The 27,556-nt window shown below is 34.4% G+C and overlaps 8 protein-coding genes across 8 annotated transcripts; 5 read left to right on the forward strand and 3 right to left on the reverse strand.

The window, feature by feature from the left end:
- The first annotated feature begins 201 nt into the window (after positions 1-201).
- On the forward strand, positions 202-2,249 carry PHYBLDRAFT_129722 (hypothetical protein). Its single transcript, XM_018429308.1, has 4 exons — positions 202-334; positions 540-748; positions 884-1,345; positions 1,517-2,249. Exons 1-4 carry the CDS (start codon positions 241-243, stop codon positions 2,069-2,071), a joined length of 1,320 nt encoding a protein of 439 aa, XP_018299537.1. The 5' UTR covers positions 202-240; the 3' UTR covers positions 2,072-2,249.
- A 1,660-nt stretch (positions 2,250-3,909) lies between these two features.
- On the forward strand, positions 3,910-5,009 carry PHYBLDRAFT_162102 (hypothetical protein; the record flags this gene model as incomplete). Its single annotated transcript, XM_018434562.1, has 3 exons — positions 3,910-4,087; positions 4,179-4,499; positions 4,609-5,009. The coding sequence occupies 3 exons, from the start codon at positions 3,910-3,912 to the stop codon at positions 5,007-5,009; spliced, it is 900 nt and encodes a 299-aa protein (XP_018299538.1).
- Positions 5,010-6,193: 1,184 nt separating this feature from the next.
- Positions 6,194-7,847, forward strand: PHYBLDRAFT_139045 (hypothetical protein; the record flags this gene model as incomplete). Its single annotated transcript, XM_018430141.1, has 6 exons — positions 6,194-6,204; positions 6,526-6,535; positions 6,711-6,864; positions 6,922-6,936; positions 7,008-7,565; positions 7,657-7,847. 6 exons carry the CDS (start codon positions 6,194-6,196, stop codon positions 7,845-7,847), a joined length of 939 nt encoding a protein of 312 aa, XP_018299539.1.
- A 1,242-nt stretch (positions 7,848-9,089) lies between these two features.
- PHYBLDRAFT_139046 (hypothetical protein) lies at positions 9,090-12,111 on the forward strand (the record flags this gene model as incomplete). Its single annotated transcript, XM_018430142.1, has 5 exons — positions 9,090-9,238; positions 9,359-9,452; positions 9,637-9,814; positions 10,263-10,828; positions 11,899-12,111. 5 exons carry the CDS (start codon positions 9,090-9,092, stop codon positions 12,109-12,111), a joined length of 1,200 nt encoding a protein of 399 aa, XP_018299540.1.
- Positions 12,112-15,117: 3,006 nt separating this feature from the next.
- On the reverse strand, positions 15,118-16,065 carry PHYBLDRAFT_72594 (C2H2-type zinc finger transcription factor; the record flags this gene model as incomplete). The annotated part of the gene is made up of 3 exons (XM_018442683.1): positions 15,118-15,444; positions 15,484-15,564; positions 16,009-16,065. 3 exons carry the CDS (start codon positions 16,063-16,065, stop codon positions 15,118-15,120), a joined length of 465 nt encoding a protein of 154 aa, XP_018299541.1.
- Positions 16,066-16,205: 140 nt separating this feature from the next.
- PHYBLDRAFT_139048 (hypothetical protein) lies at positions 16,206-16,815 on the forward strand (the record flags this gene model as incomplete). Its single annotated transcript, XM_018430143.1, has 2 exons — positions 16,206-16,216; positions 16,389-16,815. The coding sequence occupies 2 exons, from the start codon at positions 16,206-16,208 to the stop codon at positions 16,813-16,815; spliced, it is 438 nt and encodes a 145-aa protein (XP_018299542.1).
- Positions 16,816-20,020: 3,205 nt separating this feature from the next.
- On the reverse strand, positions 20,021-22,098 carry PHYBLDRAFT_73803 (hypothetical protein; the record flags this gene model as incomplete). The annotated part of the gene is made up of 6 exons (XM_018442920.1): positions 20,021-20,085; positions 20,142-20,259; positions 20,623-20,760; positions 20,830-20,927; positions 21,747-21,809; positions 21,876-22,098. Coding segments are annotated over 6 exons (705 nt in total), but the record flags the coding sequence as incomplete, so codon positions are not given.
- Positions 22,099-23,540: 1,442 nt separating this feature from the next.
- PHYBLDRAFT_104663 (hypothetical protein) lies at positions 23,541-23,777 on the reverse strand (the record flags this gene model as incomplete). Its single annotated transcript, XM_018427857.1, has 1 exon — positions 23,541-23,777. One exon carries the CDS (start codon positions 23,775-23,777, stop codon positions 23,541-23,543), a length of 237 nt encoding a protein of 78 aa, XP_018299544.1.
- Between the last annotated feature and the right edge of the window lie 3,779 nt (positions 23,778-27,556).

The raw sequence follows: 27,556 nt of genomic DNA on the forward strand, positions 1-27,556 counted from the left end.
CAATGTAGAATCTACAGAAGAAATTCTCAAAATATTATCAGAAGTAAGGTTTTTTTTTTAAAGAAATTTGAAAGTTTTTATGTATACCATATATACATGTATATATATATATAGAGAGAGATAGATAGATAGAGAGAGAAAAGAAAGAAAGAGGAGTGAATCAACAAAACAGCTCATGTTACTCAGGAACCGAAAAAAGTTCTTAAAGAGGCCAGAATTCCAACCTCTAGAGCTGGCAGAATGTGGCATTATGGTACCTTGGCTACTGGTCTTGGGTTGGGTGCTATCAGTGAATCTGTCAAGAGAGCTACTGGTATTTCTACTAATAACGAGGGTAAGCTCTTCTATCCAAATATACATATACATATACATATATACATATATACATACATACATACAGTGGGTTAGAGAAACAAGTAGATATTATAGTAAGGCTTTATAATAATTATAATTACAATAATAATAATAATAAAATGTCTTTTTCTTTTCTTTTGATATAATTATTTACGTGTATATATCTCTTTTGGTGGTATGTGCAGGATCTGTTATGTTGAGTGAAAAAAATGTGGATCGTTTGGTCGAAAAGTTGTCCCGTATGCGAGGTGCAGCTCTTAAGATGGGTCAAATGTTGAGTATTCAAGGTATTCAGGCCGCCGGTGAGGGCAAGAACATGATGCCTCCACAATTGGAACAAATTTTGTTGCGTGTCCACGATAGCGCAAACTATATGCCAAAGAAACAAATGGAGGTAATTGATTGATTTCTTTTTCAATATATATATATATATTGGGTGTGATTAAACAAAAGCTGATAACATATATACATATACGTATAAATATGCTTTATATACTTGCGTGAAATGATGATGATTATTATTATGTAGGAAGTTATGTCTCAAGAACTTGGATCTGACTGGCGGTCAAACTTTAGCGAGTTTGATTCTATTCCAATGGCTGCAGCATCAATTGGACAAGTCCATGCAGCCAAACTAGCATCTACGGGTGAAGATGTGGTCATCAAGATCCAATACCCCGGAGTTGCTGAATCGATCGACAGTGATCTCAACAACCTAAAGACCATCATTACCTTTAGCAATCTACTTCCTCGAGGACTTTATCTTGACAACACTGTCAAGGTTACCAAGCAGGAACTTGCCTGGGAGTGTGATTATCTGCGTGAAGCAGAAAGCGCACAGCGTTTCAACAGCCTTTTGAAGAATGATGATCGGTACAAGGTCCCGACTGTTGTCAAGGAATTGTGTACCAAGCAGATCCTCGTTTCTGAGCGACTCAGAGGACGAGTTTTGAGCAAGGCAACCGAAGAATCTCAAGATATGCGCAACAAGGTAAACTACTTTGTGGATATATAAGTACAAGGTTTAGGATATTCTGGAATATATCTTGCGGCAACCTTATACTCACACACGCCCATAAACTTGTGGTCTATACATATACATATTCTAATTATATTTTTTTCTGTTTGGGTTTCCTGTCTATTATTGTTATCATTTATTAAGCTTGGTGAAGGAATTTTGCGCCTCTGTCTCCGTGAAGTATTCTCTTTCCAGTTTATGCAAACTGACCCCAACTGGTCAAACTTCTTTTACAACCGCCGCAACGGTCAACTCGAATTGCTTGACTTTGGTGCCTGCCGTGAATTCCCAGATACCTTTTTGGCCCTGTATGGCCGTATCTTGGTGTCTGCCTCAAGAGGTGACCGCGAAGGCGTATGGCAGTACTCAAAGGAACTTGGATTTGTGACTGGGTATGAAACAGAAATCATGCGCAATGCACATATCGACAGCGTGATGGTATTGGGCGAGCCGTTTGGAGAGAGTGCACCGGACATGTACGATTTTGAGAAACAGACGATCACTGAGCGTGTGCGAGAGACGATCCCCATCATGCTCCGCCATCGTCTCACCCCACCTCCGGATGAGACATACGGTCTTCACAAGAAGCTCTCGGGTGCATTCTTGCTGTGCACAAAACTAAAGAGCAAATTTGACACAAAGGCTGTTTGGAATGAGGAAGTAAATGAATCATTGAGAGCCTTTAAGCCTACCGCTTAATTATTATTAACAATAATAACGAAGAGGAAATAACGGTAACGGTAACAGCAATAGAATCAAGCACACCGACACATGTATATTTTTTTTCTCCTTTTAATTTTCTTTATAGACACACCTGATTTAAACATGCCAAAAAAAAAAAGAAAGAGAAGGACAATGAAATGCTACTTTTATCTCTAAATTGTTGTAACTTTTAAGCTTGTTGGATTCTAGTAATCGAGTTCTGAATTCTGCCTTTATATTTCTTAATCAAGTACACTTGTATTACATGCAATTCTACAAATGAAACTTGTGGCTAGAAAGTTTAAATATTATATTAGAGTGAGATAAAAAAAAAGTACCTGGCTTTAATTCTACAGTAAGATTCTTGTAAGATACCCGATTCATTTACTTTTGTTATCATTTATTCAAACAAGCATGAAACCCTTTACAGGTTACCCAGATGTGATATATATATATATATATATATATATATATATTTTACATTAAAATTAGCTAATTTAATCAAAAAATCAAAAATCAATTGACGTCAAACTTCAATGTGAATATTAGGTAGGAGTACATTGGTAGATAGATATATACATATATTGGCTTGTGCTTTTATAGAAGAGAAAATAAATAAATGGATAATTCCTTTAAATAAATTGTTCTGAATACATTCTATAGACGTGTTTTTTGTTGGTTCAATCAAAGACAGCCATCGGTGATTTTAGGCAATAAAAAATAAAAAAAATTTAAAAAAAGGGCCGAGCCTTTTGAACAAAATAAGAATTTTTTTTTTAAAAAAAAAAAACGAGGTGGTAAAGAAGTCAATTTTTCTTTCAATTCAAGGTTACTTGTTTGTACGGATATACTTTAAACAAAAGCTTTTGTGTACTTCTTTAAAGACTTTAATACTTCTTTCTTTTCTTCTTCTTGAAATGCCTGTGCAACAGACGGAGACCAAATATGGTGTTCCTAAAAAAAATGATGAGGGGAGTTTCAGATGTTAGAATGACTACATTCACGCAAATGGGTGACCAAATGTTAGATTACCTTTGATTGCGATTATAGCAGCCAAGTACCTGAAATAATAAATTACGATAAGCTATACTGTAATGAGCCAGAGTTTACAAGTCATTATTAATACTTAACAGGCACACAGAGAGATACTCAATTGCTTATACTCCAAAAATATCAGCTTACTTTATCTGTGGTAATCGCATATATTGCATTTCATTTTACCATTAAAAACAAAAAAGAGATACCTGTCAAGAGAATATTGAAACAAATCAAAATTTGTCTTTCTTTTTTTTTTTTGGCTATTTTCAAGTCTGACCAAACCACACCACATAAATAAATAAATAAATAAAGAACATAAAGTAAAATTAGACCAGTTTAAATGACCCTCAGTCAAATATCTTTTCAAATACTTCATTACCCATTACATAATATTTTCGATTAAAGCAAGGGCCATATTCAAAGCTTCTTTTTCTTTATTATTTTGATCAAGATGTATATATGTAATGTAAAATCCAGTCGGTCTATTGTTATCCATTAGCCCTTATTCATTATTTTATTTAATTTGATTTAATTTTATTTTTGGCTTGGGGGAAAATAGACTGTGTTGCGGGCCCTACAAACATGACGTGAAATTGACAAAAGAATAATTCATACGAGGGATAAACTTACGTCAATAGAGATGCTGCTACCAGCCTGATTTATTATCGACTAGTACCTTTCGCATCGCCTATATAACTAGAGTAGATTTCCAAAGAAATTCATAAAGTATTCAGAATCGAATTCATTCTACTCTTAATCCCCCTAATAAAACATCACGAACAACAAAGTATCCCATTATGTCAACTCACGTAAAAGATGTATCCGATATCCCTGCTCAGGATAGACAGAGCCAACCCGGTCTTCAGGCAGACATGGATCCCCACCCAATTGCATATGATCTTGTGGGTGGCGATGGTCATTTTGAGCCATACAAGGCAGCAGGAAAGCTAAGTGGCAAAAAGGCCCTTATTACTGGTAATAAACAACAACAACAAACAAAATACATCACTCTATGATTCATATACCGTGTCTTTTTCTTTCTTTTATAACTCACATATCATTATAGGTGGTGATTCTGGAATTGGTCGCTCTGTCGCATTTTTGTTTGCAAAGGAAGGCGTTGATGGTCTCACCATCTTTTACCACCCTAGTGAAGAAAAGGATGCTGCGGACACAAAGCGTGACATCGAAAAAGAGTCCAAGTGCAAGGTCATCACATTTGCACTTGATATCGGAAACGTAAATGAAATCAAAAAGGGAATCGACACTCATGTCAAGGCCTTTGGACACATTGACATTCTCGTCAACAATGCTGCCGAACAGCATGTGGTGGAGAATATTGTTGACATTCCTGAAGATCAGGTCGAGAGAACCTTCAAGACCAACAGTACGTACAAATATCTATCTGTCTGTCTGTCTGTCTGTCTGTCTGACTGACTGACTGACTGACATACACACACTTGTACTCATATGTTAATGCACAATTCTTTTTATAGTCTTTGGTCAAATCTTTACCACCAAGTATGCTGTACCACACATGAAGGAAGGAAGTTCAATCATCAACACAACCTCGGTAACTGCCTACCGTGGCTCGGCCAAGCTGATTGACTATTCAAGCACAAAGGGATCCATCGTTGCATTTACTCGATCGCTTTCACAGCAGCTTGCACCCAAGATCCGAGTAAATGGTGTTGCGCCAGGACCTATCTGGACCCCATTGATCCCTGCTTCCTTTAGTCCTGAACAAATGAGCGACTTTGGCAAGAAAGTACCCATGAAGCGTGCCGGACAGCCTAGTGAAGTTGCTACCTGCTACGTATTCTTAGCCGGTCCTGATTCAAGCTACATGACCGGTCAGGTCCTTCATCCCAACGGCGGTGAGGTCATCAACGGATAAACCACCTCCAACAACACACCTACCTGCTATTGTACATATTAAATAGTCTAAGATTGATTTTGATATATAAGTATATAAATATAAATAAATAAATCATTCAATCAATCAATTGCTTGCTTGCTTATTATTAATGGGGTTTGACAAGAATGAGGAAATGAGTGATATACTGATGAGAGCAAAATTTATTATCCAGAGAGAGAGAGCTTTTGATTCAATTGATTAATAGTATTTTGATATTAAGATTTTGATCCAAATATTGTGGGCTTCTTTTTTTTTTTTACTTTTCTCTAATCATCTAATAAATGCATTGAATATAAAGAAGAATATGAACAAGATAAAATACCATTATTATAACGGCTTTAAGCTATTATAATATACTCCCTCTATTTTATCAAGTGGTGGTTTCTTATGAATAGAACTACAACAGGTTTAAAGTTTTATATTAATGCCTTTTTTTTCTTTGTCTTCCTCTCCTCTCCTTTACCCCAAGGTAAAGCCTTATTTTCAAATGTAGTTTGTATATCATCATGCAAATACTTTATTGATTAACAGTCCTATGTACATCTATCTCAAGTTCATTTGCACACAACACAAGTAACGTGAACTTCCGAGAAAACTGAAAGCATGGAAAGGCTAACAAGCCTTGAATGTTTCATGGTTATCTGGAGCAAACTATCTGTTTATTATCACTGTATATAGGAGAACCAAATGCAAAATAGCTGTTTTGGATGTCGTAGTTGATAAGCCTTGATGCCAAGACAAAATGTTTTGATGATAATTTTCAGATCCAAGTATACTTGTTATGTAAAGCATGTATCTTTATAATAGTTTAGGAGATCGGGGCAACATAATTTCTAGCAAACTTTGGCTATTGTGCACCGAAGGTCAGTGTATACAATATATTTGATAAACTACACAACTTGTCTGGATTACTAGCAAGCTAATGACTGCAACATCAGTAATATCGTTTATCTATACTTTTCTCATATCAATGACATTTTTTTTTTACTTCATCTACGTTATAATAATTAAATCATTAATGGCTACAGTCAAAACCTATTATAATCATTGGAAATTCAAGGTTACATACATATATATATATATATTGATAAATGTTTTATGCTAAAATATCTATATAAATGGGTGGTAGTGCAGACTTTATGAATATTAAATAATCTTTTAACATGAGCTCAGAGTAAGCGAAATTAGCTGTAGATTTATGAAAAGTTATTAGTGGACTAATTCTTATAACATTCAGCTGTTTAATTAAGCCGTATCCGTGCAGTTTACGTTTTGAATTAACTAATCTCGAAAGAATTGAGCTTTCTTCACCTATATTTAATACACAAAATGTGTGTGGTGATTATGTATGGTAAGGAATATTTAAGAGTATGTAAATTAAAGATTTCTTTTTTTTTAAAAAAAAAATTCTAATAAAACAAAGTATTTAAATATACGATTTTTTAAACATTTTATTTTTTATTTTTCATACGCATCTTCTGTCCATTTTCTTTAGCACACTGAATGTAAGTATATTGTCATTTTAAAGTATATAATATATATGTATATGTATATGTATATATATGGGTAATCACACACCATAGGTTATAAAGTCCCACCCACATTATTATGTAAGCAGATTAAAGGATTATAATACTGAGAGAATATATAAACCAGCTATTAATTCGATAATGGGTTCAGACGTTTGATTTTGAAATTATTCTACAAAAAACGAGTACCAAAGAGAATTCTCGCCAACTAGCCAGTAGCATCAGAGCCTTTTACACAATTATAGACTCTGCAAACAAAGTAATAAGCCTTGAAGCTGCACGAAAAGATAAAGTAAAAAATAACGGTAAGAAAAGTATCTAACACTTATATAACACCCCCCAAAAATATTTTACGCTTTTAGAGCACACTGGAATTGGTGAGATAAGACAGCCTATTGAAAGGTCGTAGAAAAAAAAAGACTAATATACTATCTGAAATACATATCAGACCTTTATTTATGGGAATTTAAGCATAGCATTTTCCATGTGAGCAGTAATCTTTCGGCAACAGTACTTATTAGATTTGAAGATAAAATACGCCAGCTACTGTGCCCAACACCATCCATTGATCTCTCTTCTTATGCTGATTCTCCGGATTTTTCCGATGTAACAATCAAGGTTATTAAAAGTGAGAGTAATGACGATTCAGATAGTCGTAAGCGTATTCAAGAGCCAAATAAGTATATGTACCAGACACTAAATATATGCATAGAAAAACTTAAAAGCCGAGACTTTAGGTGTCACAAAGTTGTCTTGGCTGGAGCCTCTCCTTGGTTCAAGGCACTTTTCAAAATTAAAATGAGTGATTCTAATAGTAAAGATGTGACTATACGCGGTATTTCTCCAGAAATGTTTGAAAAGATTCTCGTCTTGATATATTCTTCTGAGTATAACGTAAAAGACCTTGATGAAGCATCCAAGATCCTCAAAGTAGCCGAGAGAATTGAAATATCTACTCTTTGCAACTTAATTTTTGCTTACTTGAAATCAAACATCAACAACAAGAGTATATGGCTTACATAGAAATTGGCAGGTACGTTAATCATCTTAATTAATCCAAATCTGTTGATGGAATCATCTTCAATTTTTTGAATCAGCTAACTACCGTCGCAAAGATATTGAAACTGCATGCAAGAACTTCATCAAACATAATGCTGCAACTTTTGTCAGAAGCAAAGAGATTATAGCCTTTGATTCCGAGAGCGTGATAAAGATCCTCGAAACCAATAACCTCTCTCCTCCTGTGAATGAAGAAAAGCTTTATGATGCCGTTCTATCCTGGAGATAGAACGCTATAGCTAATACACACTCAGGAACCTCTGGTATTGCCAATCTGAATATATCTGATAGATCTGATATGTCTATCCAAACAGATTCGAAAGAAAATGCGGAATTTTCAAAAATTTCGGAAGACATCGAAAAAGCATTTGTTGAAATGCTTCAACTGATTCGATTTAGTCAAATTAGGCTGAGTTATCTACTCTAGACGGTCGAAACAAATGATGTGGTCATGAAAACAAGGTTCTGTAGAGATCTTGTAAGAATTCGATATATTATACTGTACATGTTACTTTCAATATCAATATTAAATTATTATCATCAGATTCAACAGGCAAAATTTTCTATTAGCTCCAATTCTGTTTGGGAAACATCTCGAAACGCTTAGAAATAATAGGAGAAGCTAAGCGAATTGATTACAGTAGCAAAGTCGATAACACAATGTATACAACCTACCAAAGTACAATCCCCAAAAAAAAACTTGAGCAATATGTCCATATTATTGAACTATCTTTGCAGACATAAATAGATAATTATCAACCAATTTTTAGTATCATGATGTTCTTTTGTTCATTAAGCATATCCATACTTTGTTAAACCCTCTGTTACATTTTGTATAGTACATCTTAATACCCTTGCTAACCACCAAGTATTAATCAAGTGCTCTTCGAAACATTTTCTTTTTTTTTAAAGGCAAATAGATAAATAATATTCTTTGCAAAAATTGATATGATTATGACACATGGTTAGTTGGTTATGTGGTGTAAATGTCTAACTAAGCGACAGGAAAATGAATACCAGTAGAAAGGACAATTTTATTAAAGAGAAAATAAAAAAGAGCCGTTCAACTACTTTTACGTTCACTGCGATAAGTGATACAAGAAAAACTAGTGGATAAAATATACGGTGTCAATATCTATCCAAAATAGAAATTTCTTTTTAAAAGTCAAAATATGGTAGTTCTCCAAAGAGTGTAATTCTGTCCAATAGGATTAACCTTGCCTTCAAACCCATTCGCACCTGGATCCTCTTCATCTTTTGAAGAAGAAGACAGCAATCATGTGCAACAATTAATTGCTTTAGGAAGACAAGTTTCGACTTTCAAATAGAGAAGGTTTGGTGACTAATACTTGAGAGTCTACAAGTCACACTAAATTCTGAATGTTTCACGTCAAAAAATCAATTAGATATAAATTGGTTTGCTTGATGGATATTCAATGATATTTCTTTTTCTCATTATCTCTATTCTACAATGGCAGCAAAACTACCACTAGAGATCCTCGAATATATTGCAAAATATGTCAAAGTATATGACTGGTGTAAATACGTCCTAGTCTGCAAGCAGTGGACAGAATCATTTTTAAACGCTTATTGGGCTCAAGTTGACATGAAGAATTTTATGTAAGCAATATATTTGACGAATTCCATCTTAAAGAAGTCTATCAATGGAATGCACATCGAGCGTGGGCCTTGAATATCGAATTAAATAAAAATGAATCGAAATATATTTCAGTATTGCAGCAAACATATCCCAGAATTAAGTATATTTCCTGGGCGTTATATGAAGAAAGCGAACTCTTTCAAATTAATTGGAGTCTTTGGAAAACATTATCACGTCTGAAAATAAACTTTCGGCAAAAAGACTCCTTGATGAATGAATTTCTCGAACAATTGTCACCGTTGACTTGCCTTGCTCACCTCACAATTCACCAAAATAATCATAATATAAACAGACCCGATATTTCCCTCACCGACTTTGAATCGCTTCACCGCTACTTTCCACGCCTACAATATATTAGGGGCTTCTCAAGCGCCTTAATATATTTGCTGTATTTAAACCAATATCCGAAAAAGACATCGAAGCAATAAGAAACGCCGAACCAGCGCACACTGTTACCGAGATCGATTTTTGCTCTCATTATACTGACACATCGTGGATATTTTACTTTGCACACAAGTATCCCAGTCCAGTCAATTGTAATTTAAGCTCATATGATGTTTAATACGACGTCGGTTCAGTACCTTGCGATGGCCAGAAATATCAGTCTACTTCAGTTACTGTTATCCGCCAAACAATTCTTTCCTTGTCTAAAAACAACAAACACAAGAGTCTGCAACAATGCCTGGTTACTTTATTTATTTTATGGCACTCTTCAACACTTTAATGTAAAGACCAAGAATATTACAATTTGTTTTGAGATATACTCACCAGAAGTAGCCGATTTAAACACGTGGATCAAATATTTTCCTGAATCAGTGAATACTCTATGTATCTTTTTCAGCAATTCCGACAGCTCTATACATGTAGAAAGAAAATCACTTGTACTTTACAGCCATTTAACTGTATTGAGGTTATCCAATTGTCGGTATATTGACATGGAGAATATTTTGGATCATTGTCGAGTCTTGCGATTATTACATATAGCTAATTCAGAGATTCAATCTCCAGAGTACCAACACTCTACACACTTGCCACATCCGTTACAAACACTGGAAATTGCGAAGACAAGAATCGATATACATGTTTTTAAATACATATCTTTCCGTTGCAGACAGCTGAAATATATGACATTGCTATTTATTTCTTATCGTGGTTCTGACATTGATAAAACCAGACAAATACTTGTGGATATGCCCTTTTCACAACTAAAACTGTTAAAAGCATACGGTAACCAAAAATCTTACTCTTTGTCCCCTAACCTTATTGTCATTGAGCAAATGGGAAATGATGAAACCGATCAAGGACATGCACCCCAATTAAACTGGTATCATTTGTGCGTCGACACAACAAACAGAAGAAACATATTATTGGTATGGGAACTTGGAAGATGTGACATTGAATTTTGCCAGAGATACCTTAAAGACTTTGGGCGAAGAAGAGAATTTGAAGAGGAACGAAATGATACGGAGGAATATGATTTCAGTTATAAACTTAAAAGGTTTTGGAAAAGGGATCTTCAACTTGGTGTCTTGATATTACGATTCAAATCTGTCGAAGATTATTTTATTGATGAAAAGGATGAATATAAACATACTTATTTCCTGCATAAGTATGATTTATATCGATTTACTTACTAATTCAATAATTAAGATTGCTGTAATAAAGTATCGCTTTTAAAGAAATACTGAGATATTTGTAATGGTAATAGTAGTTAGACATTCTCTTGCTTTATTGACATATATGGGTGTACATGCAGTAAAACACAATATTCAAGACGCATTCTTAAGAGCTACTAACCGTTATTAATGGATCTTCTTTTCAAATAAACAGCACAGAAAAATATTATTAGGCTATTAAGGATTATTATGAACACTCTAGCACTTTTTTTATATATATAATGCATGCTCAACTTTTTGTTTCTGCTTTGGCTTTGATCCATCAATTGATTGACGAAGTTTATAGAAAACCAGTATTTTAACTAATAAAGATTACCAGTGGTTGTTAGATGCCTTGAAATGAAAATGGATACTTGGGTGAGTATGTAACACATGTTTGGGTTGATTAGTGTGGTATAGATGTCCAATTGAATGACAAAAAAATGAATACAGATAGTAAAGAAGAGCTATTGAACTACTTTAAGTTTGCTATGATAAGCGATACAAGAAGCACTGGTGGATCAATCTGCCATGCCAGATACAACATAGAGCAATTAATTATTTTGGCTCTTTTTGTAGATACACTATATCATGCGGTTATCTGTTTGCTATAAAAGATTGTTGCTGGAGAATATAATTATTTTTTATAATTTATTTGAGATCAAAACACCATTTGACCATCAAAGGTTATGTTTCATTTACTTTCTCCTTTTCATTTTGTACTTCTTTAAAAAAAAAGAAAATCTTCTGTCTATGCTCTACACAAAAGCCATTTAGCCCTTAAATAAACTCTAATTCTAATGACCAAACAATTCTATACATTGTCTTTATTTTCATTTGGATTAATATTAATATTAATATTCTTCAACAAAATTATATTTTTATTAAAAAAAATTCTCAAAAAATATTACAACAATATTAAAATATATATTTGAAAATAATAAAATAAATATTCTTATCTCCAGCAACACGTGTCTGACCAATCTCAGGCTCCTCTTAAGAGCCACCCGCCGGGCAGGGCTCGTGGACAACAGGAATCCACGAGGTCCCCTCCCAGCGGGTCTTCTCAACGCCCGAATGGTGACCACCTCCAGGCGCTTGGCCATATGGGCCGTGGAGGTGAAGTCCTCCGGACAAGGACGCTTTGTTCCTCTAGGAACAGCTATGGAATAGTATAATATAAAAGAAAAATATTAGAGATGTGCAAAATTAAATTAAATAAAATACACTTTTTCCAGAAACTATTAGTGCATCAAAACGATTTTTATCTCTGCACAAATAATTTCCTGAAAGAGTGTATGAAATAATTACCTTGGGCCTTATCCGACCCACCAAACACCTCAGGAGAGGTAACTTCAGTCCCAAAAAACCCTCTAAAATATCATTGGGAGTGGGAACCATAAGAAGTTTTCCAAAGAGTGACCACTACTAATCTCCCCGGAAGGACCATCGACTGCACCAACAATAACATGCCCATCAGGGAGAGAATCGATTCTAAAATACCATCTGTATTAGAAATGCCAATGGATTATGACAGGCTGGTTGAGATTTGACATACCTAAAAGCGGTAGTGGTTGATGTGTTGTTGGTGTTAAAGTGCGAGAGTGAATAAAATAATAAATAAAAGAGAAGTATAAAGAAAAGCAAGCGCAAAAAGGTTTTTCTTTTATAGCCTTTTTCTCTTATCAAACCAGACTTTTACGTAAGCAGTCAAAATCAATCTATCAATATCTACGCAAATTCTAGGGAATACATTTATAGTGTAGTATAAAAAATAAAACTAAAAGAACTTAATATTTGATTCCATTTTTTATGTAGTATTTACATCATCACATAAACATGAAACTATATACAGATAAATCAAGTAACTAACTAGCTGAAACACATATATTTTCATTGGTACTTCTTGTCACTTTTACTAACCAGATATTTGCAAGTTAAAAGCAAGAATCAGTCCATTCAATATATAAATACTTTTTTTATATGTCCACAATTCATAGCTACTTTCAACGGACTCTCATAGATATACCGCCTATTTACTCAATATATCATAGACAGAATATGTACAGGTTACGTTAGAGAAGCTGTATGAAACAATGCTTATAATTCTTCTTTTGGATATTCAAATTGCAGCATTTACCAATATTATCTAATAAGAGGACAAACAAATAAATGTGCAGATCAATTTGATTTTTCTTTTCTTTCCTTTTTGTCTATGATTAATAATCTTTTATATACTATTGGTATTTCACTTTATCTTCGTTCCAGTATACACTCTCTCTGAGGGACACTTCTTTACACAGCAATAAGTCTTTACATATCTTCTATCTGCTCTTCTATTTAATTTTGAATATATTGTTAATAAGTAAACCAACATATTATCCAAAATAAAATTTACTTGTCATTCATTAAACACAAAACTTGTTAGAGGTACTCCTTTTTCAAGCCAAACAAAACAAACAAATAAGCAAGCAAATATACACCCTCCTTGTCTCTCAACAAAAACTCCTGGTTCAATATAATAATTGAATATTCTTTCTCGTTTCCTAGCTTTTATTAATTTTAATTCTTTTATATAATCAAGACATTAAATAATAATATATGTATGAGAGCAAGTGAGTGTTGGGTTGTTAATGAGAGCCTTAGCATAAAGAGTACTTGTAAATGGTAGCAATATTTCTATGCATATATTCGACATCACTCGTTAATATACAGCAATGTAAATCATTGATACTTTATTATTCATTCAATATATCATATTTGTACTACTGCTTAATGGTACATATGTAACAAGGAGTCTGTAATACTGAGAAACAAATCAAATACATTATGAAGCCAAGTATAATTATATATAGCAACATTTATAATTGAGAGAAAAGATATTATACTATCAGGCCGTATCAAGCCCAAAAATAAATTATGTTTATATTAAGAATTCTTAGATATAGCTTAGTGCTGTAGGGTAAAGATAAACCAAAGCAATAAAGGCAAAATGAGTAATGAAAATTTGTGCAAAATATTTTGTTTCAAAAAGAATACTAAAATTCAATTCTATTCATTTTACACAAAACTAACTGCTATTATTCATGTGCTGCTCAATTTTGTATTCCATTATTTGCTCAAGTGCTTATTGTTATTGAGATGTTATTGACTATGAGTATTGTTCTTTTCGAAGAACCTCTTGATTTGATATTTGTTTTTCAGTCTGATCAGCCTGAGAGTTTGGGTAGACAAGTGTATTTACGCTATTGGCAACATCTTAGTATCCCAGCCTTAATACTTGGCTAGAGTTTCTTAAAGTATCTGTAGCCGTATTATTTCCAACAGTATGACATCCCATGTAAAAAAATTAAAAATGATTGCCTTCGTGTTTGGACTGTTTTTTCTTCAAGTTCTTCTATAAATTAAATAATAATATACACTCTCACCAGAGAGACCACTATCTATACTCTAAAAGCCAAAAAGAAAATAATAATACTATAATTTGTGCTGACCATTAGCTTCGATTATTTGCAAAAATATAAGAGCCTTTTTGGGCCAACTATCTCTCAATTCTGAAGAATCTAAGCCTTGTGAGCTTGAGAATGGTCTAAAAATTCTTTTCTCTTTTGAGCTTTGACTATTAGAGAATACTGAGCGTGCTCAATTGAGTTGTAAGAAACGGTTCTAAAAAACGAAAATCCAAAAAAAGTAAGGTGTGATCAAGAGAAAGAAAGAAAATGTCTCTTTCCGAGGAAGTGACGCATTCACCTTCCCATGCGTATATATATATATTGCAGTATATATATCTTCTCTTATTTTGACTGTATCATTATGTAGCTAGCTATTATATCAGTTTAAAAGAATAATATAGTAGCAGTAGTAAGCCCTCTGATATTTACCCTCCAAAACAAAGAAAAAGAAATAAGATAGGATTAGATTTCATTATACAAGTTATATGAATCTCATATATACACTGGCTAAGATGCTAACACGCAGAATTTATAATCAATTGCTGTTCGTTTATTTAATGTAAAAGAGATTATAATGAAATTGACCCGAAAATTGAAATGGAAATGAAGATGAAGATGGAGATAAAAGTGAAAGTTGAAATTAAAAGACACTAAGGAACATAAATAAAGGCGTTGTACAAAGGAAATAATATATATGAACATAACTAAAAGAGCATAGGTTATCATAAGTCATTAACAGTTGCGTTGGTTGATATGTCTTTTAAGATTGTAATTTTTAGTGTATTTTTTTGGGCATTTAGGGCAGCAAAACAACCTTCTGTCGCCCGAGTGGGTTTTCGTATGTCTATCGAAATTAGATTTCTTATCCGTTTCATACGGACACTCGGGGCATCTATGCATATTTGTAGAGCTTGGACTCGAAGCTCGGGTGTTTTGAGACAATGGATTACGTGGGTCATATTGTCTAATAACAACACTAGTTAAATTGTATTGTACTTGTTGTTGAAGCGTTTCAGGATGATGATCATAATCTTGAAAAAGACCATACTCATTAGATAACTACACCAAAAATAATTCACTATTTAACCCGTTACGTACCACTTTCATAGTGGCCTTGAGAAGATCCTGGGGAAGTTGAAGCAAGCGGTGGCAACGATGGTGAGCCATGAAAATGCGCCTCTAAATTATCACCGAGGATTGGAACAGCTAAAGGTTTTCTTAGTTAGCACTATTTGAATATGTATCCAAGCCTAAAGTTGAAACCTCTCTAAATTTTAATTTGTGTGTTTAAGAACAAATGAATACCTAATATATCTTGTATATGATTCTTCCATTGCTCCCTAGATAGGAAATAGGGGCTGTTTTGCTGTGTACGAGGCTCTTGGTTTTGGAAAGGGTATGTTGCCTTGTGTGTGCTATTTCCATTAAGATACCCTATACAAAGATTTGAGTGTGTATTCCATCAAGGCGCAATTAATTTATTCTTAATAAAAATTACCGTAATCAAGCCACTCTTGGTCTGAAACATTAGGGGTCTAAAACGGAGAAATATCTTAAGCAGCTGGCTATATCCACCACATTTGATTTTTTTCTTTTTTTTTTCAAGTGGGTCGTGTCACTTACAGATGAAGGTTCTACACGCTCATACCGACCGGTGGGTAAGCCAGAATTCAAAGACATCAGAAAAGTGGTAAGAAAGAGGTAGAAAAAAGTTATATTGGAGGTAAATAAGAGAGAATAAGGATGATTTTTTTTTCGAATTTTACATCCTTTTTATACTTGTAGAATTGTTTATATCAGAGGTAACATAGTAAAGACCAATGTCCAAGAAGTATATTCTTTTAAAGGCAACACAAGTTCTGAGATCCATTTTTAATGTCTTAACGATCCTTGATTGGCTGCTCAAAAAAAAAGAAAAAAATCAACTTCTTTTTTTATTCTCCGTCAGATTAAATATATAACCAACACTCTTTAATCCTACCTTCAGAACGCCTTGATTCCAGATACATTGTCGCCAAACTCCTCCGTAACCTTCAGAACTCACGGGTCAATCTCTTTTCATTCTTCTGGCGTACAGCACTGCCACCCCTCGAACATCCGGAACTTATTCCCACTCTCCACCCAGAGCTCATAATCGCATCTCCATTTGTCGCAGCACTGCGCACTGGTTGCCAGCATCTTAAAGACTTCCACACCACTCACTTTCGCAAAATTTGCCAAATCAATCCGCCCTTATCTAACCATGTCCCAACGCTTACACTAACTCAATGGAAAAAAATTGGGATTTTCCCATACACCAGTCTGTACGAAACATTTGATACCGCGCACTACATCAATCCTTGTCCTGTAGCTCACACCTCCATCACATCGCTCCCACAACCTTCCCGTCTCCAATGTGCGCCCTTTGCATCAATGGCATTGATAGCATAGAGCACTTTCTGTATTTGTGTCCTCTTAAGTAGCTGGTTTGGTCCAATGCCTGGCTGACTTACTTTGAATATCAACCTGAACCATTCGATGTTCATCGCGCGCTGTTTCACTTGGATATTCCTAATTCAGCCAATTTTGAACACTATCTTGACCCGAGCCAAGCCATAAGCTGCATCATTTTATCTCTGTGAAGAGCTCATTGACGAGTGACTTTTGACTCTGCGCCTTTTAACACACAACATGTACAATCATCTGTGGAGAAACTTTCTACCTCTTTTGCTCAGGAACTAGATCTCTCATAGATTTCTTTTAGTTTTCTCTTCTCTACTTACACATTTACAAAAAAAAAACTACAAACTAAAACCAAAAAACCAAAAAACCAAAAAAAAAAAATTGGGTTCCTTTCACTAACACTCAATAAAATCCAGGGACTCGTTCCCCTCTACAAACAAAAAAAATTAATCCTATCTTTTTCAATTCTGTACTTATTTAATTACACTTTTTGAGATACACACAAGTATTTCCTTTATATTGTTATTATTATTATTTTAAAAAAATCAAAATTTCACTAAATTATAGGTGCTTTACTTTGTGCTTTAGTACTAGAATATACAGCTACTATGGGATTGACTATGCGAATAAAATTGCATTCAATATGTTGATAGCCAAAGTTAACGGTACAAGTAAATGTTATACATAAGAATTGCCTTCTTTCTATAGAGTCTTGTGAGTACTCAACATGACACATTATAACAGCTAGTTCTAGTATAAGTAAAACAATTGCTGATTCAAATACAGTGCTGTGTATTGTTAATCCTAACAAGGACTTGCATGATTTAAGGTATAGTCTTCTTTATTGTAGTTAAGGACAATACACAAACATTCAAACAAATAAAAGTCACTTTGGTCAGCTTGGAATTCAAGACAGTACGGTATGTATATCATTATAGCAAGCTTAATATTGTTTAAAATGCAATCCCATTATTTAGCTTGCAGTGGGAAAGTTGAGACTAGCAAACTTTCTCGCATTAAATTAAAATTATTGAATATTGAAATTGCTAGGTATTGTATGAAGACCACATCGATATGCAATGAAGTATCTACATGTTCTAAGCAGAGTATAATACATAAAAATAGCATAACATGGTCTGTGCGCTATAATACTACCAATTCTACATAAACGTAAGCTCAAGTTTGAGGGAATTTTTTTTTCAAACGTTGACAAAAAATTTAAAGTAGTGTGTCTTTAAACAGACTGGGGGCACAAAGCTTTACATTATTATATATACATCAAAGAGTTATGTCTCCTCCAGCCAAATTAGGTCGGAAATGCCTCCTCCATTTCGCAAAGGTTCAAATAAGGTATCAAAAGAAGATGGCTTGAAATTGAATACAGAGCAAAAATATATTTTAAATAGTCATCAAAGTGGACTTGGTTAAGTTGAGAAAAATGAGGGTCCGAGAGGAGTAAAAGAAGGTTCCAAGATGAACAGAAGCGAAAGACAGGAACATTCGTTTTAAGACACATTCATAATTTGCGATATCAGATTAAAGTACGGCAAAGTCAAGCATTTTAGCCTTGAACAAGTAAACAATGTCGATGATTATTCATATGATTCTGACCACCTGGAAAGACTAGCTCAAACAGGCTGGTATTATATGTATATATATGGACGAAACAAGAACAGAAAAAATACCTTGTGCATGAGAACTTGAGGGATCCGATATTGAATATGCTCAGAAATACTGCCAAAAAATAAATAGGAAAAGTAGCTTTTCTGGCATTATTATCAGACACACGGGATATTTTTATGGTGGATATGAACAAAAAGTCTTTTGGAAGAAAGATCTTTAAAATGGAACCCTTGTTTTTCAAGTTCGATCTGTTAAAGAGCATTATCTAGATGCAAAGAAAACTAAAAGCATATGTGTGCTTCAAAGTACGTAAGGCAATGATTGCTACTCTAAATACATTGAGTTAACTGGGTCTGTGGGCAAAGTCTAAAGTACAAATAATCCATCAAGATGACTAATGGTAACAGATAGCAACGACAATCTACCTCGACTATTGTCATATAATTTTATCGACAAACACACATATAAGATACACATTCTTGTTTCCTTAAATCTCTTTTATATATATATATGTATATATGTTTAACTTTCGAGAGCCAGCTGCTATTTCATAAAGAGTGTTTTAATATCTGTGTTATAGCTGTATAAAGGTACTGTATTGAGATATAAATTATAAAAAATGTTCAGTCAAGCTATAATAGTAACGTATTCTGTTTGGATTTCGAATCGATTATAAGCAATTACAGCTAATATATCTGAGCAAAAGAAAAAATGTAGAGCACTGGGATTAATCACCCAATTGATTTTCACCAAGCAGGCTTATCTCGTTGTATTAAGGCTATAATTACTAAATACTTGAATGTACTATTTGAATAAAAATTTAATTGTTAACAACGAAAATGATCATTTTGATCAAATTGGCAAATTCTACACCAAAAATCAGCTATAAATCACAATTCATAAAATATAGTAGCCTCTATGACTATAATGAACCTGGTTAGGCACATTAAGATCCACATTATCAGCAGTTTTGGACATCGATTGCTCAAATATTGACCAAAACATTCCATATCTTCACTCTATAAAATCTTGATCCACTGTAAATTGGGCTATTTGCACCAAAAAAGTCCATTTTCGATACCCACTTTTACTCACAGGGCAACTGAAAAAAAGTTTGGGAAATTTTCTTTTTTGTCTATTAAGTAAAGTTGTGTAAAATGTAAATACGGGTCTGCCAGTGCTTTTCAGAGAAGAAACAAGTGTGAATTCGTGGAGATATCTACTACTTTAAAAAAGTCTTAATTTGCTAAGGAAGTATATAAAAAAGGCAAATAATCTATTCACACCACACGGTTAAATGTATAACATCCATCGGAAATATTTGCTATCCGTTTTTTTTGCATCTGCTCACAGATATTGACGTTCGAACCTAGTTGTTTTTATGCATGCTATATACTTTTTTTCTGCTAATAATTTGAGCACAATGTTTCTCTGGAGAGCTACATTTGCTTTCATTGTGGCTTTCTTACCGTATATTTAACTCATGTAAAGCAGAAGGTGGTTAAGCATACAGCAATTCAATCTGATCCCTAACTATCAGTAGTAACTTATAGAAGCCAAATTAGTTTGGTTAATCAACAGCGTACTGATCTATTCCCGTATAATATAGCTTCCAGCTAGATTTAATTAGTAAACCTATTATAATAGTATTACTTTAACGTTTAATATATATATATATACAAGCTATATACGTTGTAAACGTCGTGTCCCAAAATGGCTGTATAGTTTTGTGCCCGCATAATAACTTAAATCCTCTGAAATACTAGAATCCTCTAAATATCCACAATCACCACAACATTTTCGATAGAGCTTTTTTTTATTAACACAATAGCATACAGCAGATTTGAATCGAATGAAAAAGTCTCTAAAGTCAAGATCTGATTTCCAAGATTTCTTTGGTTCTTAATAGTTCATTATTCTTTCAGAATATTACAAGGATAAAACATTAAAAATCATGATACAAGAGAATAAACGAAAGGAGGATATTGCTTCACTTGTTTAGCTGAAGTAACAAAGAAATAGCAAAGGAGTAGAAGAATTTGAAAAGGAAAGAGATATATATAGAATGAAGCATCATTAAACCAAAATTATACTTTAAAATACACATCCGCCCACACACCCTTAAAACCCTTAGGCATATTCTTTTAAAGAAATCCTACTGAAGCCACCCACCTTTTTGTTCACAGTATTATAAGCAGAAATGCAATTGCTCATAAACTCTTTACAGAGCGTCTGAGCATATTCAATGTCGTACTCCCCAATCTCCCGTGCAAGAGATCTATTTATTATTTCTGTCTCGTCCAAGCATATCTGATATTTGTTTTTATCACATCGGTTGTTTTTAGTTATTTAAGACCAATTGGCTAACATTGCCATTACTATACTGTTAAGTATAAGTATGTTCAACTGGCAGTGCGGTATGTTGATAGAGAGTTTTCCGCTTTTCATCGGTTCAGATCCATCAAACTTGATGTATTCTAGTCCCAGGAATAAAAGTTGGTTAAAGCAAAAAAAAAATGCTTTTAAAGACTTGTGTGTCTATACCGACATTAATAAGCTCCAGTATTTGTGGTGGATGTGGGCTATGACTACAATTTGACTGCTAGGAGAGGTACAAGTTGGCTGAATCCATGTTTAATCATATTAATGATGTGTATTTATTTAGAATAATGTCAATTTCAATAAGACAACGGGTTTTTGATATGCAACTCGGCTAAGACAAAGAGAAACATAATATGTTAGAAACCGGCTCTCTCCTAGCTAAGTAAATCAAACCTACCTATAGAAGCCTCAATAATTCAGACATAACGCTAAGCTAGCTGTTGAGACGAATCAGCAAGTATGTATCACAGTGGTTAAGGGTAGCCTTAGCTCTTTCTACTTTTGTGCCAAAATCTTAAAGAGTGTCGTAAAATAAAAAAAAAGCTTATATTCATTGAAAGATCCCAAAAATATGATTGTCTTTTCTAGACGATGAAAGAATTGGTTTATAATTGATACTAATAGAATGCCTTTTTGATAATGTCTTTCATCACAAGTTATTTTACGTCATGGAACTTTTTTCATAAGGTCTTTCAAATTTAATACCGATTAGATTTGGGTATTTGAGCACAGAGTAAAATATCCAAAAATCGTCAACAGAATCATTATTATACAGATTTTTGCATTCAAAAATGAGAAAATCAAATCAATTTTCTGAGGTAGACACAGGTTTAATTTGAAAAGGTTTACAGTTAGAAAAAATCGATGTTTTTATCAGCCTGACCTTCACAAATTGTCTCCAAAAGATTACTTACTACAAATACTAATACATTCTATAGCTTGATCAGCAGTGAGACCTGGTTTTCTTTTAACCGAATCTTTTCTTTGTAAAACAATTCTCTAGGAGGGGTTTAAGAATTAGCGATATAAAAGAAGGATATTACATCTGTGCCTTGTGTGGGTGCGTAAGAAATAGCTTAAAAGCTTGCTTGTATGTATGGAAACATTGTCCATAATAAAGTAATAGGAAATGGAATTTTCTCTATCTAAACTCGCTGGGATTTGCTTGGCAAATTGAAGGAATAGCTGTGCGTCTGTATCGTCTACAACCATTTTCGCCATAACGTATTCGACACCTTGATAGAAGACAACTAGAATAATTGAAATATTTGATGCTTATTCGGTTTTGTTTAATCAACCTCTCCCCCTAATTAAGCTGGTATTTGATGAAGATTTATCAACAAAAAGACAACATGTTTTGTAAGATATCCAATGTTGCTGGACTATGCTAACAAACTTTAATCTACTTTGGATCAAATCTGATGCGTTTTTTCTTTTCTTTGACAGGTTTTGTTTTTTGTAGTGCGAATCCAACTTTTGCATATATATATATATATATGTCAGTATGTGTTTGTTAATGTGCAGAGATAAAGATGTTTACACCCTTAAGAGCAAGAAACTGGTCTAACAATTTGTCCTTGGTGATCTCAATGGTTACCTAATATTCTCCATAAAAAGCATCCTGGATAAACTCAGCATGTTCTTCTCTGAGCTATATATATATATTTCAATAAATAGCTATAAGAAATATATCACTTATATAGTAGTTACTGTGTGTATATTATAGTTTTATTTTTGGTTATAGATAACATACAAGCACTATCATTATGCTGTTATGTGAGAATTGCGGACTAGATTTTTGAAAGATGGACTTTTTCGAACTTAACCTGTAAACTACTTTAAGAAATTGATTTGATTTTTTCACTTATGAATTTAGAACTCTATATTATTAAAGAAAAAATAGTAATAATTCATGTCACTTTTATGAATTATAGTTAATGGCATTATATTCTAACAAGAAAAAAGCTATGGAAAAATTATTGGCTATTGGCTATTGGAAAATGAAATAAATGGTAAATTTGTGCCTGACTTTTATATAATGTAACACTTCTACAATCATAGCAATGACTTTGGGAATCCTAGTGAACAAATTGCTATATATTTACAGCGACTCTTCTGATATATGGTATGTAAGCCAATATAATATTACGTTTCCAATTCAATTTTCATTCTCAAGAGCTAAAGTCTTTAGATTAACAGTTTTTAATCAATAGAACCTTCAAGATCAGCAAGATGTCTAAATTACTCCAGACCAAAAACAGTTACATTTATCCCTATACTCCGTTATAGATATATTTTAACAAAAGCAAGGAAAGAGACAAAGGTAAAGACAGTCAACCATATTATTTTTTAATAATATTTTTAAAGACTAATAGGTTTTTATATTTTTTAAAAAAAAGAGACAAGAATATAAATATAATATCAAAGAAAAACAAGGGAAAATTTTATTGTTCAAAGTAAATGATTTTTGTGTACAAAGATTTTTACAAATTAAATACAAATTAAATTAAATTAAATAGAATATAAGATAGTCAAGTCCATGATAGTCCAGTCCAGCCCAGTCCAGTCCGGTTTTTTTTTTGAGAAATATTTCATTCGCTTTGCAAGTATATATGTAAAGAGGATTTTGCAGCTTATTGTAATAGAGAGTCTTGGTCCAATCCGGAGCGTCGCCTCGATCCAGAGCCAGGTTCCAATGCAGTGTTCCTTCAGTTTTGATTTGATTTGATTTGATTTGATTTGATTTGATTTGATTTGATTTGATTTGATTTGATTTGATTTGATTTGATTTGATTTGATTTGATTTGATTTGATTTCATTTGATTTGATTTGAGTTGATTTGATTTGAATTGTAAATGTGAGGTAAGCACCACAATAGAGTGAAGAACAGACTCCACTACCAAACACTGATTCCTTCTTGCGAATAAATCTGGCAAATTAACCATCTCCGGAACTATTACATACCAGGCACACGTACAATACCCACTTATACAATGTACTAACCATCATACAACAAGGATAAGAATTAAAAAAGATTTGAATAGTCAAATATAAACAATATTACCTTGTCTCTCTAATAAATAACACTCTCAAAGTATCTCAATATTTTGAAGAGTAGATACTTTGAGAGTGTTACTTATTAGAGAGACAAGGTAATATTGTTCATATCTGTTACCATTCAAACCCCTTGGAATTCAGATCCCTGTTGTATAATGGTTGGTTTCCACGGTATAAATGTGTAGTGCACGTGTGCCTGGTATGTAATAGTTCCGGAGATGGCTAACGTGCCAGGTTCATAGGCAAGATGGAACCAGTGGTTGGTAGTGGAGTCTGTTCTTCACTCTATTGTAGTGTGCGTGCCACAGCCAACAGGACTTAGGATGATGCCTGAGATTTGAATTTGCCATTGGAAGAAATAATTTTTGTTTGGAACTTGCATTGGACCCCTGCTTGGAAATTGGCTTGGCCTTGAGATTTGGAAGTATAACCCAGATTTTGAACTTGATAGAAATTATGCTTGTATGTATGTATGTTCTAGGACTAGTACTCTAGCAGTACGTGGACATTGTTTGGCCATTTGGAAAGGAATTGGACTTGGACATGGACTTGGACATGGACATAGAAATGGATCTTGACTTGACTATTTTGGATATTGTGCTAGTATATATAAATTTTGACTTGATAAGGATAATTATGAGTACAATTTTTTTTGAATTTTTTCCCTTGTTTTTCTTTTTTTTTTGACTAGATATTTTGATTTGATTTTGGACTTTGTCCCTGATCTTGACCACATCTTGGTCCTGTGCTGTTGACCGGTTTGGCCTTTTCTTTGGCGCCCCTTGTTGGGCTTGTGGTAGGCCGGATTGGCCTCTGACCTGGCGCGCATCTTGGGCCTTTGCTGTTGGCCGGTTTGGCCTTTTCTCTGGTGCCCCTTGTTGGGCTTGTGGTGGGCCGGATTGGCTTTTGACCTGGCGCGCATCTTGGGCCTTTGCTGTTGACCGGTTTGGCCTTTTCTCTGGTGCCCCTTGTTGGGCTTGTGGTGGGCCGGATTGGCTTTTGACCTGGCGCGCATATTGGGCCTTTGCTGTTGGCCGGTTTGGCCTTTTCTCTGGTGCCCCTTGTTGGGCTTGTGGTGGGCCGGATTGGCCTCTGACCTGGCGCGCATCTTGGGCCAGTACTGTTGGCCGGTTTGGCCTTTTCTCTTGCGCCCCTTGTTGGGCTTCTGGTGAGCCGTATCGGCTTTTGACCTGGCGCGCATCTTGGGCCTTTGCTGTCGGCCGGTTTGGCCTTTTCTCTGGTGCCCCTTGTTGGGCTTGTGGTGGGCCGGATTGGCCTCTGACCTGGCGCGCATCTTGGGCCAGTACTGTTGGCCGGTTTGGCCTTTTCTCTTGCGCCCCTTGTTGGGCTTCTGGTGAGCCGTATCGGCTTTTGACGACGTGCCCAAAAGGCATGCGATAGCCAACAATTTTGTGGCAGGAATGGAACCATTTTGTTCCGCCGTAGAGGCAAATTGATTGTTGATAGAAGCAACAGGAAGCAACAGACCCGCCAGTGGGATAAATGGCTCCTACCAGTGATATAAATGGACCCGCCAGTGGAAATAATAAATTGGCCAGAAAAATAAATGGTGCCAACAATGGAAGAAAAATGGGCAGTTGGCCGTAATATAAAAAGGCCTATCTGCGGAAGATAATAGGTCCACTGGCGAGAGATAACAGGTCCACTGGTAGGAGGAAAGGGCCTACCAGTGGGAAGCAACAAACCCACTGGCAGAAAGACCCCACTGGCGGAAGCAACAGACTAACAAAAAAGCAACAAGCAACAGTACCTTTGAAATAACATAAACCGCCGTGGAAGGCATAATAAAGCAACAAGCAACGGGAGGTAACAAGCAACGGGAACTAACCAAAAAGATACCAGCCGCGCCCACCAGAAGAGAGGACAGAAAGCAACCAGTAATACATGGGAATACGGACAACGGGCTCACACGCTACACGCGCGCTTTGGGACTTGCTCGATAGACCATGGTTGACCCGTGGCTACTACTCCATCGGGTCCTTTTGGAAGAAAGAAAGAAAAAGAGAGAGCGGTCGGTCGCAAGAGTCCAAAATCGGTTCAACAAGCTCAACAAAATAATATTGCCAAGTCTTTATGAACGTCTTTTGAACTCTTACAGTCGCCAACTCCACAGGCTATGATTAATTAGTATTCAAAGTTTCATTGCGCGTAGAATGTAAATACATATACTTATCTTAAAATACCTGGACTACCCATTCATGACAAGAAAGAAACTCATGGCTATCGGAAGACCATCTTGGCTTCTGTGTATTAACGATGACCGGCCGGACACAAACCCATGTATTACCAGAAGCCTTCTATCGACCCCTCCAGCAGACGCGGCTAGTACAAAGAAAAAGGAAAAAAAGGAAAACCAAAGTTTGCAAAAATTGCTCTATACTTATAGAAAAAAAGACAGGGAGATATTGAGACTGCTCTAGATTTGGTCTAACAAAATCTATTGAAAATGCTTATCAATGGCATGTTGTGCCAAGAATGAATGCACGCTGCATAGTGCTGATCAAGTTGGACATCTATTTTTGTGAGTCTACACATATTCTTCAAGGAAAAGACCTGATTATAACTGTATACACACAAGTTGAAAAAACAAAAACATATAAATTCTTTTAAAACATAACACTGGCCTTGCTTTTCCAACCCTCAAACTGGAGCTCATACTCTTGCTATATGTAGTGCTATGCTATAGTATTTTATAAAAGTATTCACCGTTTAATAAAGGCCAGGCCTTAGAAGATTGATAGATAAAGCAAAGCTGTTGTGATGTACATAATAGAGGGGGGGTTATGCAGACAATCAAAATAAATACATACTAGGCAACTAAAGAAAAAAATACAAATTTATGCATGCATATATTACAAGTTTCATAAATATATTTCTCACTCTCTTTGCTTCCTTTCAAAGATTATCAAATTACTCATAAAGCTACTGAATCAGACACATTAAGACAAGAAGTATTTGGTAAAGAATATAAAATTGTACAAAATATAAAAGAAATAGCTGTAGTTATCAAAAGAAATAATTTGAAGCATCTTGATAATGTGCTTCTGCTGATCAAAAAAAAAAGAAAAAGAAAAAGGAAATCCAAGAATACGCCTTGTAATTTGATCACCTGCATGTGAATTGATAAGCCCATTTATAAATAATATCTTTCTCTGAATTTTTTTTAAAATAAATTGTCGTGTATCTATAAACAAATTCTTTGATAGTTTATCTAGCAAAAAATTGTAATAATACACACATTTATATATATCTTTGTATCTATATGTAGCTCACACAATTCTCTTATAATCACACTTGTAGAATATGACCTATAGCTTATGGCTCATAAAATAGAATAAAATAAAATCTCAAAGCTAGTGCTTTAATATTGGGGTTCTTTTGCAAATACAAGGCCAAGTGGGTATACATATAAGAATTACAATCCTTTATATAATATAAATTAATGACTTGATATACATTATGTGCTAAAGTGTTTTATAATTGTATTTTTAATTTTATTGAGATTATCAGCACATATAATACGCAGTATTTACCAGGATATATTTTCAGTTACATTTTTCAAGTCAATCTGCCGTAACCTCTTGTATCATAACAATGGGTTTATATTTCTAAAATTTGGTAGGACTGGCAAAAGAAGACATTTCTG

The sequence above is a fragment of the Phycomyces blakesleeanus genome (genome assembly GCF_001638985.1).
Source record: "Phycomyces blakesleeanus NRRL 1555(-) unplaced genomic scaffold PHYBLscaffold_1, whole genome shotgun sequence".
Lineage (NCBI taxonomy): Eukaryota > Fungi > Mucoromycota > Mucoromycetes > Mucorales > Phycomycetaceae > Phycomyces > Phycomyces blakesleeanus.